The sequence below is a fragment of the Zalophus californianus genome, chromosome 15 (genome assembly GCF_009762305.2).
Source record: "Zalophus californianus isolate mZalCal1 chromosome 15, mZalCal1.pri.v2, whole genome shotgun sequence".
Taxonomy (NCBI): domain Eukaryota; kingdom Metazoa; phylum Chordata; class Mammalia; order Carnivora; family Otariidae; genus Zalophus; species Zalophus californianus.
The window spans coordinates 39,373,168-39,388,117 of NC_045609.1; the positions used below are offsets into that span (position 1 = coordinate 39,373,168).

Genomic DNA, 14,950 nt, shown 5'->3' on the forward strand with positions numbered 1-14,950 from the left:
GCCAGGATCCCTAGCTTCTCTGTGCCTGCCCTTCGTCGCTGAGATGGGGGCTGTAACTGCCCTACACCTGGGGAGTTCATGCGGGTCCAGGGGGCAGAGCACAGGGGCAAGGGACACAGTGACTTGTGTTCTCAGGGCTGAGGCCAGCCTCCGGCCTTCTTAATCCTGTAGGGGCTATGAGATTGTGGGAGAAGAAACCTCATAGAGAATCATTTCATCTCATAAAGCCATCCCACAGTGACGGCTTGCTGTCAGCAGGTCTCAGCGAGCAGCACTTTGGCCCGTGCCCTCTGGTCAGGCCCACCCCTCAGGCTGGCAGGACTGAGGGAGCACCACTAAGGAAAAGGGGGCAATCTCTTTCTGATGCAAAGAGCCCCTTGAGCTGGTTTTGGGGTGTCTTTACAATTAAATAGGTTATCCTGGAAGGCTCCAGATGGTGGTGTGAGATAGGCAGGGAATTTTCCAGGCTGGGATTTTCCTAAAGCCCACAGACAGGCTCAACCTGTCGGGCATCTCCTCCCGGGTCTGACGATCCTGCTGGGCAGGATGAAGGACGGCCGAACCAGTCTGGGAATCATCCCTGCCAGCTCTGGTTCTGAGGTCCCCTGGAGTTCAGTTCCCAGGGTGAGCTCACATGCCTTGAGACTCCCAGCTCCTGCCAACCCGGGCAGCCCTTGGGGAGGGGGTGGGAGCGTGTGAGGAGTGTTCTGGGAGGAAGGGCACAGCCCAGAGGCCCTCTCTGGCCAGCCAAGGACCTGAAGGGACGGAATGCAGAGCACAAGGTTGGAGGTAGGGCCGGGCAGGGCAGGCCGTGAGGCTCCATGCACATCCGGGGCCAGCCGTACCCCCAGCCCGCTCAGTCCTCCCTGCACATGGGGCCCGGGTGTGTGCGCAGGCGCACATGGAGAGGGGCAGGGTCACTGGCAGCTGGAGGGCCCGCAGATGACTCCTCCTTGTTTTGACTTTCTTGGCCACGCAGCGATGAGATGACAGAGCAGGGAGCAGTGTGGGAATGATCTCGCACACTGCCCTCGACGTGCTCCTGCTTCTGCCGGTACAGTGGGTAGGGCTGTTTGGCAGGAGAGTTAAGATTTCCCCCCAAGGAAAGCATCTCTTGTTTCACGGTCCACAGGTCAGCTGTCAGGGCCACCGAAGTCCAGCCTACAACCCCCCAGAAGCAATGTTTTCTGGAACCCGCGGGAAGTCCTAGCCCCTCAGCAGCCCCAGCAGCAGAGACCATAGCATCTCCCCTCCTGCCGCCCCTTTCCCGGCCCCCCTGAGCCCCGGGTTCTGCACGCACTGGCCCTCAAACCTCAGCACATCTGCTCCCCACTCTGGGCTCCTGGCTTTATTAAATGGGTACCTGGGCAAGGTGAGATCTCTGGAGCCCTTTCCATCTGTCACCCGGGGAGGGGGGATGTACATGTCCAGACCAGACATGAGGACAGGCAGCCCCTCCCACAATCTCATAGCCCCTACAGGATTAAGAAGGCCGGAGGCTGGCCTCAGCCCTGAGAGCCATGACCCCATTATGAGACCAGGGCTGATTCACGGAGCTGCAGACTCCAGAGAGCGCAACACCTACCCCCGCTCACTTATGGCCCAGAGACAGGAGGAAGTTGCCTGAGGTCACACAGGAAGTTGGTGGCAGACCCGGGACAAGAAGCTGGGATGGTGCTGAATCATGGGGCGAGAGGTGGGCGGGAGGTGGGCAGGAGGTACAGAGCGGCCTCCTAGGGCTGTGCCTGTTCTCAGATCTGTGACATCATAGTCTCGGGGGGATGAGAGGGGAGCCATGCTGAACTAGCAGCGGGGTCACTGTCCTGTGGTGTGAGTGTGGTTGAATCACCTGCTCTTGGGCCTCCATTTCTGCTTCGTAAAACACAGCCAGCCTCATCCTTGGCCAGGCCCCGCCAGGGGTTTGTGAGGCTCGGCGGGGCAGAGGGCACCAGGCAGGTGAGAAAAGTCAAGGGCTGTCTCTGCACCCTCATGATCCCAGGCCCTCCCTGTCCCTGCCAGGGCGAAATCACCCCATTTCACAGGCATGCGCGTGGGGCCTCCAACTGGGCCACTGCGTCAGTGGCCACATTAGGGCAGACACCCGAGCTCCTGAGACCCAGCAGCCACCCACCCTGGCTCTGCCCCTTTGTGGTCATGTGCATCCTGTACTGTTTTCTGGGAGGAGATGACCCAAGAGAACTGACAGGGAGGGGCCCTCTTTTTCCATTTCTGGGGGACCCGGCAGAGGTGGGCCCACCGAGGAGGACAGGTAGAGAAACAATCCCATGGACAGCTCTGTTCTCAGGGGTCATGGGTCAGAGCAGGAATGCTGACCTTGGCTTCTGTCCCTCATCCTACCTCCTGCTAGACACGCAGAGGGATGGGGACTGAGGAGGGGTCGAGGGTCTGCCCAGGCCTCGCAGCTGACCCACAACCTTGTTTGGGGCCAGAGGAGAGGCTCTTTGTCAGCCACTCTATTGGCCCAGTTGAACAGGAGGGCTGCAGAGGACACCCCCGCTCCCAAGCACTCCTGAGGAAAGGGTCTGCCCAGACTGGCCACCTGCCTTGCATGGCCCAGGAGCTGGGTCAGAAGTGAGCAGCTGCTGGGGCTCAGCTATGTGGGGGCCTGCCCGCTGCCTGGTTCAGAGAGTCTGGCAGGGAAAACGGAGGGTGTGGGCCCAGCTGGGAGCTGGGGAGCGAAGCTGCCTGCCCAGAGAGCACCCAGCGTGAAGAATGTGAGGCGGGGCTGGGCCCAAGGCATAGACACATTTTTGTGATCCTCTTGGAGATGAGTGAAAGGAATTGTATTTTATTTGAGCAACAGAATGTAAAGGGGGAGACCGAGAAGCCTCTTAACTCTAAAAGGAGCATGTGCTTGGTAACAAAACCAGAACAGTTTATTTGTACATAGTCCTTCCTGGATGCCAGAAATTGTACTATCATGTTATGTGCATTAGCTGGTTTAATCCTGACGCTTTAGGAGGTACGTAGCGTTTATTCTCCCCATTTTACCAAAGGGAAAACCAGAGCACAGAGAGGTTAAGTAACTTTCCCCAGGTCACACAGCCACCAAGTGGCTGAGCTGGGATTTGAACCCAAGCTGCCTGGCTCCAGTGTGTGTGCTCAGCCCCTCTGCCTTCTGGAGGCAGGAGGCAGTCAGCATTTTACAGCTTCTGAGTTCCCAGCTGATACTCTGGCACAGGACTTGCCATTTCTTCCATGTGATTTAAAGCTTGGGTCCTTCTTTCATCTCGGGCCTGTGGACAGATGTTCCTCTTATTGTCTTCCCACTTTACCGATGACATGGAGAGACCAGTCCACACCCGAGTCATGTCAGCCCCCGTGGCTCCTCCCCCTTCGCCCTCCCCTCCCGGCCCCTCACCACTCTTCTCCGCACGGCTCTGGAGAGTGTCTCTTCCCCAGGCAGCGGTCCCAGGGGCCCACGGTTGGGAGATGAAAGAGGAAGGTCAGAGACTGGGAGGGCGTGGCCTGGGTCTGAAGACGGCAACCGCATCGCCAGGGAGCCGTGGGTGAGGCGCTCTGGGAAGGCCCTCAGCCTGCCCCTGCGGGGTGGACACTGTCAACATGAAGGCCAGTGTCACGCCATGAGCCCGGAAAACCCAGGGCTGCAGCCAGCCTCCCAAAGTATAGGAGCTCATGTAGTTCCTATAATCTGCTTACCTTTCCTTCCCCGTTTTGGCACGGCCCACCAGCGAGTATGCATGTCACAAAACAGGTGTCAGTTGACTCAGATGGTTTTGGATGACAGCGCCCACCTCTGGACACATCATGATAGGATTCCATGCAGGGCTGATGGCTGCTGAGGCCAGGCCTCTGCCCCCGAGGAATGGGGGGCTGCCGGCAGGTTTAAAATCCACAGGGAGCCTGTCGCAGATTTACCCTGATTGTCTGGCTCTTGGATGCAGCGAGCGCTGTCTGTCCAGCCCTCCCATCTTCCGTGTATTAGGTTCTCCAGCTGTGATTTCGTTTCAGTCCATTGGTCGGGTCGGTGTGTCGCCTGTGCCAAGGGCCGTGCTGGGTGCTGGGGTTGCAGAAGCAAACCCCTCCCGATCCCGTCCACGGCCCATGGGGCTCATGCTCTCGCGGGACAACGGTGCACCTTTCCCCTGGGGTAGCCCGGCTCTCTCACTCGTTTCTGCATCCATTGAGCACCTACCATCTACCAGGCCGTGTGCGGCCTCCGGGGACCACAGATTGGAAAAGAGGTGATCAGAATACATTTGTGGAAAAATTCCTCTGGCCACCTTGCAGAGTGTCGGTTGGCAGGAGGCAGTTTTGGAGACAGATAAATGAGGCGCCGGGCTTGTCATAATTCAGAGGAGAAGGGACAAGGCTGCCGAAGGTGATTGGAACAGGCAGGAATCAAAGGGAACATGCTGCAGAGATGATCCGGCTGCAGTGGCCCCTGCGTGGGGCGGGGGAGGGGGGCGTCTTCCTGAGGTGGCTTGAGGTGCTCCTGGGGCTTCGAGGGCCATAAGGGGACAGGAACTCAGACGTGGGCTGGGGGTCGGGAGGAGACCCACGTGGAGGCCGGTACTTCCTCCTGACTTGCCAGGCAAGGCCCCCCAGCGGCCCGTGCCAGAGCTCCCCGCTGGGAAGTGGGGTGTGTTCCTGCCATTTCAAGGGTCCTGCGTGCATTTAGAGAGCCGAGAGCACGGAAACGTGTGAAAATGGGTCCTTCATACTTCTCATTGAGCGGTGGACCCCACCATCATGCTCCCAAGGGTTCTTTGTACCTCAGCCTGCAAGGCTCTTTCCTCATGCCCTTCCTCAGGGCACACCTGAGTCCTGCCCCATCCTCGGGTCTCAGAAGGCTCTTCTTTCTCCCTCCTTCCCTTTCTTCCCCTCTCTTTCTCTCTCTCTCTCACACACACACACACACACACACACACTCAGAGTTCCTCTGTTCTCCAGCAGCCTTTTAGCCGCTAAGATGCTCTTTGATACTTAATACGCCTTTGTTTCATTTCGCATGTAGCTTCCCCAGGCTGCAGTGCATTTGATAATTCTCCGGCGGGGGCCCTCACATCCAGGTCTCTGTGCCCTCCCCTTCACGCCCCCCAGGCCACTCCCATCCCTTCCCTATCCCCAGACCTTCCCCAGAATGAGCAGACCAGGCTTCTCGCTGTCTGAACATCCCCTGCTTGCCCCCATAAAGAAGGAACGCCTTGTTTCCTGTGGCCACTTGGCTGCCTCTGGTTCCTGGCTCCTTTTCAAGCTGGAGTCCAGCCTGGCAAGGGGCAGCCTTTCTCCTGCGCCCGGGTGAGCTTGCTCACCCCTTTGATGCTCCAACTCCCAGACCCCCAGCCTCTCTGCCTCTCCTCCACCCCCACCAGCCCATTGTCTGCTGGCGGCTAGCCCTGCCTGGAGAGTGCAGCTCTACCCTCCCTACCTGGAGCTGAGTGATTCCAAATCTTGCCCTGCAGCCCCTTCCCCCCACCCCCGCCACTCCCCTGGTAAGACCCGTCCGTCCCACTGGTCCATCTAGTCAGCCCATCCTGGGGGGTCCCCTCTGCCAGGAGCTATGGGTACAGAGACAAGTGCAGGGCCTGTCACTCTCCCCAGGGAGGACACATCAGGGACAAGCCAGGACTGAGACGCTCTAGAACGCCACTCCAGACCTGCTCTCACTTTGACATCTGGTTCCTTTTGCTTGTCCCTCGAGCATACTATGGTGGTGGTTGTCAGCAGGGAGAGTGGCCAGGAAGATCTCGGGAAGCAAATGTCTGCAACTCTCCCTCCCTGCCCTCCTTCAGACCTGCATCCTGTGCCCTCCTAATGCTCGGATCTGGAGCTCATTTCCATTTCTCTTCCGCAAGAGTTCTTGCCACCTTAGCCATAGCATCTTCTGGTGCCGGGGTCCCTAGACAGTCTACTGTATCTCATTCATAGAGGACTCCCCCCGTGGTCATACACACCACTGTTTAATGTACCACTAGGAAGGAAGTCATGCCACGAATCACACCATGACGTGGCATCGACTGTAAGACACGTGCTGTTGGCAAATGACCCTAGTTGTTGAAGTCCGAGGCGGGTCTACAGTGGGAATCCTGGTGTCCCTGTGGCTTCCTGGGTAAGCTGCAGAGACAAGTGCGGGCAGTGGTCAACCATCATGTCTTCTCCCAGCCGGGATCCACTGACCCTCCGGGCTGCTGCTTCCCCTGTGATGTGGCCATCTGAAACTTGGCTGCTAAAGACCATGGCCCAAGGCAGAGCCAGGTGAGCTGCTCCAGCCTAGGGGTGTTCAGATCCCAAGGAACCCCTCGTTGAAGATGGCTACTGTTGGGCCAGGAGTCCCATGGTGGATCCTAGGGAAGCCAGAATACCTCCCTTCCAGGGCTAAAGGTACCTTTCCACTGGCTGAAGTGAAGGCAGAACTGCCTCTAAAGGGGGAATTGATTTTTGCCTTCTGTGTCTCAGGCAAAGCAGGGCACATGATATTGTCCTCACTCTTCCCCTCAGTACCCACTTCAGTGGCTCGGGAAGGGGCTACTCGGCAGAGCCCACAGCGAAGTGGGCAGACAGGCCTAGTCATCTGCTCCGAGGCCTGGGACTTACCAATGCCGTGCACCCAGCCCGGCCCATGGGGACATCTAGAGCTGCACACCTCCCCAGGTCGCTTGTCTCTGTTGTACGGTCCCAAGTGGCCAGAGACACCAAAGCTCCATCCTGGTGGTCACTTCTCTACTGACCAAGGTCAGTAATACTAATCGTCACTGTAGCAAACACGTGTATAGCCCCAACTAGTGCGGTCCCTGCACTGTGTGATGGTAAATCAGCTCATCCTTAGAACTACCCTAACAGGTGGAGAGTAGAATTACCACCACCCCATTTTAGGGATGAGAAAACCAAGGCACAGGAAGGGTAGGCAACTTGCTCAAGGTGCCACACGGGTGGCGGAGACTGACTGAGCTGAGATCAGGTCTCGTGGATTGGTTCCAAAGCCAGTGCCTCATCAGCTCTCCCAGGGCTATGTGAAGGGCGTGGGATTGACAGGCTGCTTTTCTGGGGCTACTGTGGGTTACAGGGTTCCTTCGTTCCTGTGCCCACCCTCCCTCCCTTTCTGGCTTCTGCTTGGATACCCTTGCAGTTGATTGACAATGCTAATTTATAGCTCACATCCACTCCCCGAGGCAGGCAGCTCCTGTTAAGCCCATTTCACAGATGGGGAAACTGGGTCTCCAAGCCTGTGTGAAATCCCACAGCCAGAGAGTGTGGCCGCACAGGATCCAAGCCCCATCACCTGTGGGACTACAGAGCCAGGACACTTAGCCCCCACGCCCTGTGGCCTGCCTACCATTGTCCCCTCCCCTGCCCTTTCCTGGGGTGGCATAGGCACTGGTACCTGTTGGGGCTGCCCTGACACCTCCTGGAGGGGGCCGGGCTGGCTTCCTGCTGTTCACAAGGTGCTTTCCTGCCGGTGGGAACAGGGAGCATTCGCAGACCCTCACCTGCTGTCCGGAGAGTGCACGCAGTGCTTTCCCACACTCCACGCTTATTATACCAGATACTGTTCTCAGCACGGTGTAGGTGTTAGTGTCATTCCAGTGTCACAACCGTCCTAAGGAGTGAGCGTTAGCATTACGCCTGTTTAACAGATAAACTGAGGCCCAGAGAGCCTGTTGTAATTCGCCCAAGATCGCGTAGCTCTCCGTGCTGGGACCCAGACTGTCAGGGTGAGTGGTACTCCCAGGACCAGACACAGGGCTGCCCGGGGTGGCTGTCCAAGCAGCAGGAGGGCCACTCCTGCCCCTGCCTTAGCCCCTTAAGATGGCTGGTACCTCTTCCTGAAACTCCGCCCAGTGCGAGCATCCTTGTGCACACCACACCGTGCCTTCCCATCCTTCCCACCCCATCCAGGGACTCTTCGTGCCTGGCATCCCTCCCGAGCCCCAGAGCCTGTGCTCAGTGGTCCCTTTTCCTTCCCCACCGCAGAGAGGGCCCAGAGTAGAGACCCCACAGGACCCGACGGACACACAGGCAGGGCCAGCCCCATCAGAGCACACGTGCTCCACTCAGCCCGGATGCAGGCAGCACGCACCCAGACACCCACCCTGCTGGCCTGTCTGTCTGTCCTTGTGTGACCCCCGGCCCGCCTCTGCCTGTCAGGCCTCCTGGCTCTCGGACAGTGCCCAGACTCCCTCCTTGGCCGCACACTCCCACCTGCGTCTGAACAGCTCGTGTGGGTCTGCAGCACGAGAGAGCACGCACTGTGTCCGTGCCACGGCCCCCATGCGTCTATGCTAGCCGGCTGAGCGGGGGGGGGGAGGGTGGTGCCCTCCTCGCTCCCTGCCCTCCTCCTCCGGGGCTGTCCTGGCATCTGTGGTACGTCGTGACTGGCCAGTACACACGTCACATCTGCTCCCAGCGTCCCAGACTCTTCGCAGCCAGGCCCTGCGAGGCCACTAAGCTTCTTTTCATTCCCTGTATGGGAAACCACTCCACTAGCGATAGGCCGGCGCGAGCTGTCCTTGACCAGGCAGGGGGGCGGCCCGTGACATTGGAGGAAAGCTCCCGCCCGGTGAGGTGGCCCCCAGGGGGAGTGCGGGCTGGGAGGGGCGGCCGCGGGCAGCGGACGGCACCATCTGTGGCCGTCCTTTGTGCTGGCAGCCAAGCAGTCCCTCCGTCGCTGCGATCCGGCAGGCCTCGTGCATGGCGTGCAAATGAGTTTCCAGATGCCCAGTGCCGCGCCCCCCCCCCCCAAGAAGCGGTAACAAGGGGCTTGGGAGAAGAATGGAGCAATCTGGAAATTCATTTCTGTTTGTTCCAACCTCTCTGAATAGACCGCCTCCCCCTCCAGCTGCGACAGATGTGTGCTGGATGCCCACTTCAGGGGCGTTTGGCCGCGGTTCTGGGCAGACACACGCCGGGGTAGGGGCCTCTCTGGCACCCTCCTCCCTGTGCAGGTGGTGGCAAGATGAGCCTCACAGAGAGAGACCTAGCTCCCCCATTGGCACCCCCCCTCCCACCCCAGAGACAGAAACAGGTGCTCTCCCGGCCGGGAGCACAGGCTGGTGTTTAGCCCGTGCTGGCCTCCTTGATTGGCTGTCTTTGGGCACCGCACAAGCAAAGCAGACAAACCCGGCAACCCTGGGGGGGCCCCTCCCCACCCTGCCCCGTTCCCTGTGAGAACCCCTGCCCTTCCCTTGCCCGGCAGCCCCTGCGCTTCCCCAGGAATGGGTATGCCACCCTGGCGGGCAGCTTCCAGTGGCACCGCGGACACAGGGCTCTCCCACTGGTCCTAACAGCTGCCTCTTGGCCCCTGCCCACCCGGTGAGGGGCAGGAAAGAATCCACCACTCCTCACGACTGACAGAGCTGATGTGGGCCATGGGCAGGGGCAGACAGGGCTGCAGAGGGTCCCAGCCCTGCCTCCCGGGTCCGTGGGCTAATGGGGCACCCAGTCCAGGATCTGGGCGGTTTGACGTGACAGCCCTGGGCAGCCACCACAGGGCTTTGTGGAGCAAGGCATCTTCCCCAGTGCCAGGCAAACGTGGTAAAGCGGGGAGGTTCAGACGAGGCCGGAGGCCCAGAGAGGGTCTCTGAGCTCCACTGGTCCACACAGCAAGGTGGTGGCAGGCCAGCCTTCCCAACTCTCTCAAGCTCGTTGGACGGACTGGCCATACAGACTGACCTGGAGGGTGCTTTTGGCCCCTGGTGGCCACATTAGGACAGTGAAAGGTGATTCCCGGCACCCCGTTAGCTTCAGCTGCTTTTCTCTTGGTGTTTAAGGGCTCAAAGCCCAGATGGGGCGGGTCCTCCTGTGCTGCCTTCCATGGCCCCGGCCCACTCTCGCTTAGGCCCGCACCCCACCCCCGGGCTGCCCTCTGCCCTGCAAATCCTTTGTCCTCCTAAGCGTGGGTGCCTAGCAGCACAGGGACCAGCCACAGGTCTGAACTGGAAGGCATGGGCACTTTTGCGGGGAGGACTTTCAGGGAGAAGCCTGCGGGCACTCTTGGGATCATCCGGAGGCTCTAGGAAGGCTCTGGATTCCAGGTGACTTTTGCTCCTCCTGCCCTACCCGCGAGGAGAGGCCATGTTGAGCTGAGTGTCCAGAGGCTTCGCTGAGAAGTCTGGGGGAGGCCAGCACTTCCTAAGCTTTCCCGACACAGAGTCTGTGCTGGGCTCCCTCCCTCCCCCTGCAGGGGCCTCTCCTTGGCACCACCTCGGACGTCCCCTCCATCGTGTCCATGCTCTCGACTGTGCCGCCTCTGGCCCGTCCTCGTCAGAGTGAGGGCCATTTATATCGTCCCTCCTTCGGGGTGTCAGTCCCACTGTACAGGTGCGGCCAGTCTGGGAGGGCGAGGTGGCGGCAGGCATAGCCGGTGGAGGTGGCCGCGGGGCGCCCTGACTGTCCTGTCCTTCCTTGCAGCCCTGCTGTCCTCCTGGTGTGAGGAGCTCGGCCGTCTCCTGCTCCTTCGGCATCAGAAGAGCCGCCAGAGCGACCCCCCCGGGAAACTCCCCATGCAGCCCCCCCTCAACTCCATGAGCTCCATGAAACCCACTCTGTCGCACAGGTGAGTGGGCCCGTACCTCCAGGGGCGGGCCGGGGGCCGCCAGGTGGGCCGATGGGCAGTGCCCCTCCGGTGGAAGACCTGGGGTGGGGGCCTCTGAGCAGCCAGGAGGATATTCTCTGTTTTTTAAACCCTCGTGGGGTGAGCACTGTCTCTCCCGCATCCCAGCAGAGGTTGAAAGTGCCATTCTTACCCAGCCTGGCTGTGTTGTCCCTTCAGTGGAGGGCTGTTTCTTCTTTTAGATTCTAGACTTTGGGCTGAACGTTAACTGTCCTGAACTCAGGGCCTCCCGTTTCTCCTGAGCAGGGCCCTGGGCAAGCCCGGAGATATGCAGAGCCCACAAGGGGCTCAGGAACGTCACAGAGCTGGTGCTCTCACCCGCAGGTGGGGACAGAGCCAGCCCAGGCCGGGCAGGCAGGAGCTGAGTGAGGCTGGGCTCTCAGCACAGGGGCGGGGTCAGAAGCAGCCCGTGGTCACAGGTGGGAACGCCCGGGCGGAGGCTGTCGGGCACTGAGGAAGTAGCCAGTCTGCCCGGCACCAGCCTGCAAAGGAGCACGTGCTCAGGACCAGCCCGCCCTGCAGTTCCCTCGCCGAGCTGGGCCCGTTCTCTTGGGCGTGCTGACCCCGGAACAGCGGGGCCTGCCATGCCCTCTGCTTTCCCTCCACACGTCCCACGGATGACAGGCTCAGGGGGGGAGGGGGGGTCCGTTTGTAGTCAGAGCTAGGCTCTCATTCACGACCCAGCCTGACGGAGGCGCCCAGGGCATGCGGCAGGCGACCTGGGTCCCACCATGGAGGTGCTGCCAACGAAGTCGGGCATTGGCCACGCTCTACAAATTGAATTAGGGGCTTTTGATTCTCAGAGCTGGGAGGGAGCTCCTTAGGTCCAGCACCCTGCCCCAACACGTGGTTCCCTGCCTCAGTCAGAAGCACTTTGTTCGACAGCAAGCCCATCCCCACAGCCCTCCAGGGGCACTGCCTCACCACCCCCTCGGCCCAGCCTGTGACCCCTCAGACTCAGGACAGCCCCCCTTCTGTGGGTGTTTCTCAGTGGGGGGCACTCCTGGCACCGGGCCCAGGGCATTTAATGTCTCAGTCCCTGCCCACTCGGTTCTTCTAGTGCCCCCCACCCCTATGTTGTGAAAGCACCTTCACACATTTTGGGGGGTGAGGGTGTCACCCGTAGTTAAGAACCGCCACGCAGGAAAGGCAAAACCCACCTCTGGCTGCCATCCTCCCCTTGCCCTGGCTCAGCAGAAAGCCGAAGGGCTTCTCCATCGGGACTCCTGCCAGCCACTCTGCACAGCCTACGGCTAAAGGCAGCCTCGACTGCCCGCCTTTATTTTAGCTTCTTACCGCTCTGCCCCACCGGGCTACTCCGGCTTCTTGTTGCCTCCCATCTGTCCATCCAGCCTTTCCTCCTCTGAGCCAGGACCGCTAGGAAAGCGGTCACTGGTGGTGGGCCAGGGCCCTGCAGCCCCACGAGAGGCCTGCCTCACACCTGCTCGGCCGTGACCATTCAGGCCGCAGAGTGCTGTGGCTCTCGACCCCAGCCAGGCCTTCGCCAGGTCATTGCTGAGCTGAGCTGGAGGCCTGAGACCGTCCTGTCCTGGAGTTAACCGGATGGAGGATATCTGTGCTCCAGGGAGCTGCATCTTCCTGGTTGGGGAGGAAGTAAGACCCGGTGAGGCAAAACTGAGACCTGATGGATCGAGGCAGGGTTAGGGGTAGGTGACAGGCAGGTCTGGCCTTGGGGTCAGAAGGAGGAAAATGGCCGGGCTGTCAAGAGGCTGTCCCGAGGACATGGGCCTTGACCTTCAAGGACTTGGTCAGAGGGCTGGGCAGGTGCATTCTGTGAGTTTGACCTGGCTTTCCCTCGGGGGGCTGGGACGCGGTGCTCTTCCACCGATGCCACACTGGTTCAGCTCCCTGTAGGGACCCATGAATGATAGAGGATGCAAAGAGGCGGCCTCTCAGAGACAGGAGAGCCCTGTGCCTTGGAAGATTCACTGAGAACTGAGGGATGACCACTTGCTTCCCTGGAATGTGGCCTCCTCACATTCTGCACCATACCTCCCACCCCGAATGGCAGAGCTAGAAGGGAAAGTGGGCCCAGGGCGGGACAGTGACTTACCCAAGAACACACAGCCCTTAAGGGGCAGGACAGTGCTCTGCCCTGCACTCGGCTGCTGGCCATTCAAGATCAGTGAGGTGGTGTCTGGTTGTTAACCCAACTCTGATCCAGACCTTGCCCTATTTCCCAATTATGTACAAGGGCAGTTGAGACCGGAAAGAAGTGTCATTAGTTGAACAAGGACTGGTCCACGTCCCTGCAGACCCCACACTGAGGCTGCGAGCACATTGTGGCAGATGATGGGAGGTTGGCCGGTCTCTACTTGTAGCTTCATGAATTTCCCGGGAAACCCCAATAGGAAGCATCACCTTTTAAGTCCTCATGTAATTTCCCAAATAAGAAGCAAAGTCAAGTACTTCTCACAGAGAGGAAGCTTTTCGGGCCCCCTCCCCCACCGCTGTATTGAATGACTTAGAGGACAGACGCCCCTCTTGCCCACTGAATTCAGGAGACCCTGGGCCACGGGTGATGTTCAGGATTGGGGCTTGGAGGTGTGTGGCTATTCAAAAACTCAGGGGTCCTTGTCTTCAGGCTTTGAAGACAAGTAAATAGGAGAGGGTGGGGGTCCCTGAAAGGCTGAAGCCCCAGGCTGTCTCTGGGGGACCCCGTGGCTGTGGTGCCATGGTCCCGGCCACTCAGGGGGACGGTTACACGGAAGCGGGCGCCACAGCCCCCACAGTGACCTGGACGTGTTGCCAACAAACATTTCTGCCCTCCTTCTCAGATTTAAATGAGTGGTTAAAAAGCCGTTTGTGATTAGCACATTGTCCATATGCAAATCAGTGCTGCAAAAGTAATTAAAAGCCTAATAAATCTTGTTTACACGCCTAACTTAATTACCAGTCAAGGCCCGCTAGAGCTGGGGATGACTCCAAAATCAAGGGGTGCTGCCCTTCCTCTTCCAGGGGAGGGGTTTGCGCCCCCCCCAACCAGGAGAGGTGCCCGGGTGCAGCAGGTGGGGGCACAGGCGCTGAGCCGGGCTGCTGGGCATGAGTGGCTGCCCTGCCCTCTTCTGGCAGGGGGACTTCGGGCAGCTCTGTAACCTCTCTGTGCCTCAGTGTCCTCATCTGTCGCACTAGAAACAGCAGTGCAGGACCTCCAACATGCCCACCGCCAGTGGACTCTGATGCGCTCACTTTGGTCAGCTAACAAAGAAGGGCTCCATCAGAGCTGAGGCCCCAGCTTCCTCCTTTCCTTCGTCCCATCATACCACCTTCGCCACGTTCATGGTTAGCTGCTTTTGTGGAGCTGGACCTAAAGCTCAGGTTGTAATAGGTCCTTCTTCTTGCCCCCAGAAAATTAAAAAAAAAAGAAGAGGGAGGGAGGGAGGGAGGGAGGAAGGAAGGGGGGGAGGGAAGGAAGGAAGGAAGGAAGGAAGGAAGGAAGGAAGGAAGGAAGGAAGGAAGGAAGGGATTGAAGGAGCCATAAATCCTCCCATCGGTTCCAGATTGTTAAGGTACAGGATCTTTTCCTGTCCTCCTTCCTACTGAAAAAATTTAAAACCCTCTAATATGCAGTTAGCTGCGCAGGTCCCTCTACGTTTCACCGCAGGGAGGGAAGGAAGCGGCCCGAGTAATTGTGATGATGGAGAGCCCCGTCTAACGGCTCCCCTAAATGAAAGAGGGTGGGAGCTTCAGCTCCTTACTGGCTTGGTGTTTCATTAGTGGTAACTCTTCAGCCTTGCATGGAGACAGGACCAATATAGCCACATCAGGGAAATTAATTTGGGTCTGGCAATACCCTTAATAGGAATTTGTTAGTTCTCCCAAATAAAGTGGCTGTTAGAAGTGCAAGGGAAGAAATAACTCAGCCCTCCCCACCTCTTCCCTCTATGAATGTCTGTGTAGACACTGCCACAGCAGGTACCCAGGAGCCAGGAATCAGCACTCCCCTTCTTGCTGGGCTTTACTCATTTTCTCACATTTAGCAAACATCAGTCAGTGCCTATGGAGCTGCCAAACAGACATGTAAATCATCTGCTCTAACTGCAATGTGAAAAGCTCTTTTATGTGACAAAAGAGTTGAGGGAATAGAGGAAAACGTCCTTGGTTCTGCTTAAGAGAATCAGAAAAGGGAGTATCCAGGCTGGGCTTTGAAGTATAGGTAGGAGTTCGCTAGTGACAGGATGGCAAAGGAACACTGAGGCAAAGGAAAGCCTCAGAGGCTTGGGAAATCTGTTCAACAAGCAGGAATGATAAGAGCACCCCCTCTCATAGCATTTTTGCAAAACTTGTAAACACCGTCATCAAGTAAATAGGGGTACCTGCACGCAGTCAGGCTGC

General features: G+C 58.8%; 1 protein-coding gene across 6 annotated transcripts in view; it reads left to right on the forward strand.

Annotated features, from left to right (window-relative positions):
* Positions 1–14,950, forward strand: part of ZMIZ1 (zinc finger MIZ-type containing 1) — a 235,938-nt gene that overhangs the window by 190,085 nt on the left and 30,903 nt on the right. For all 6 annotated transcript variants that reach the window (XM_027593382.2, XM_027593427.2, XM_027593417.2 and 3 more), the window contains one exon: positions 10,393–10,537. In XM_027593382.2, the coding sequence (XP_027449183.1) occupies positions 10,393–10,537 (145 nt within the window). The remainder of the gene's footprint in view (positions 1–10,392; positions 10,538–14,950) is intronic.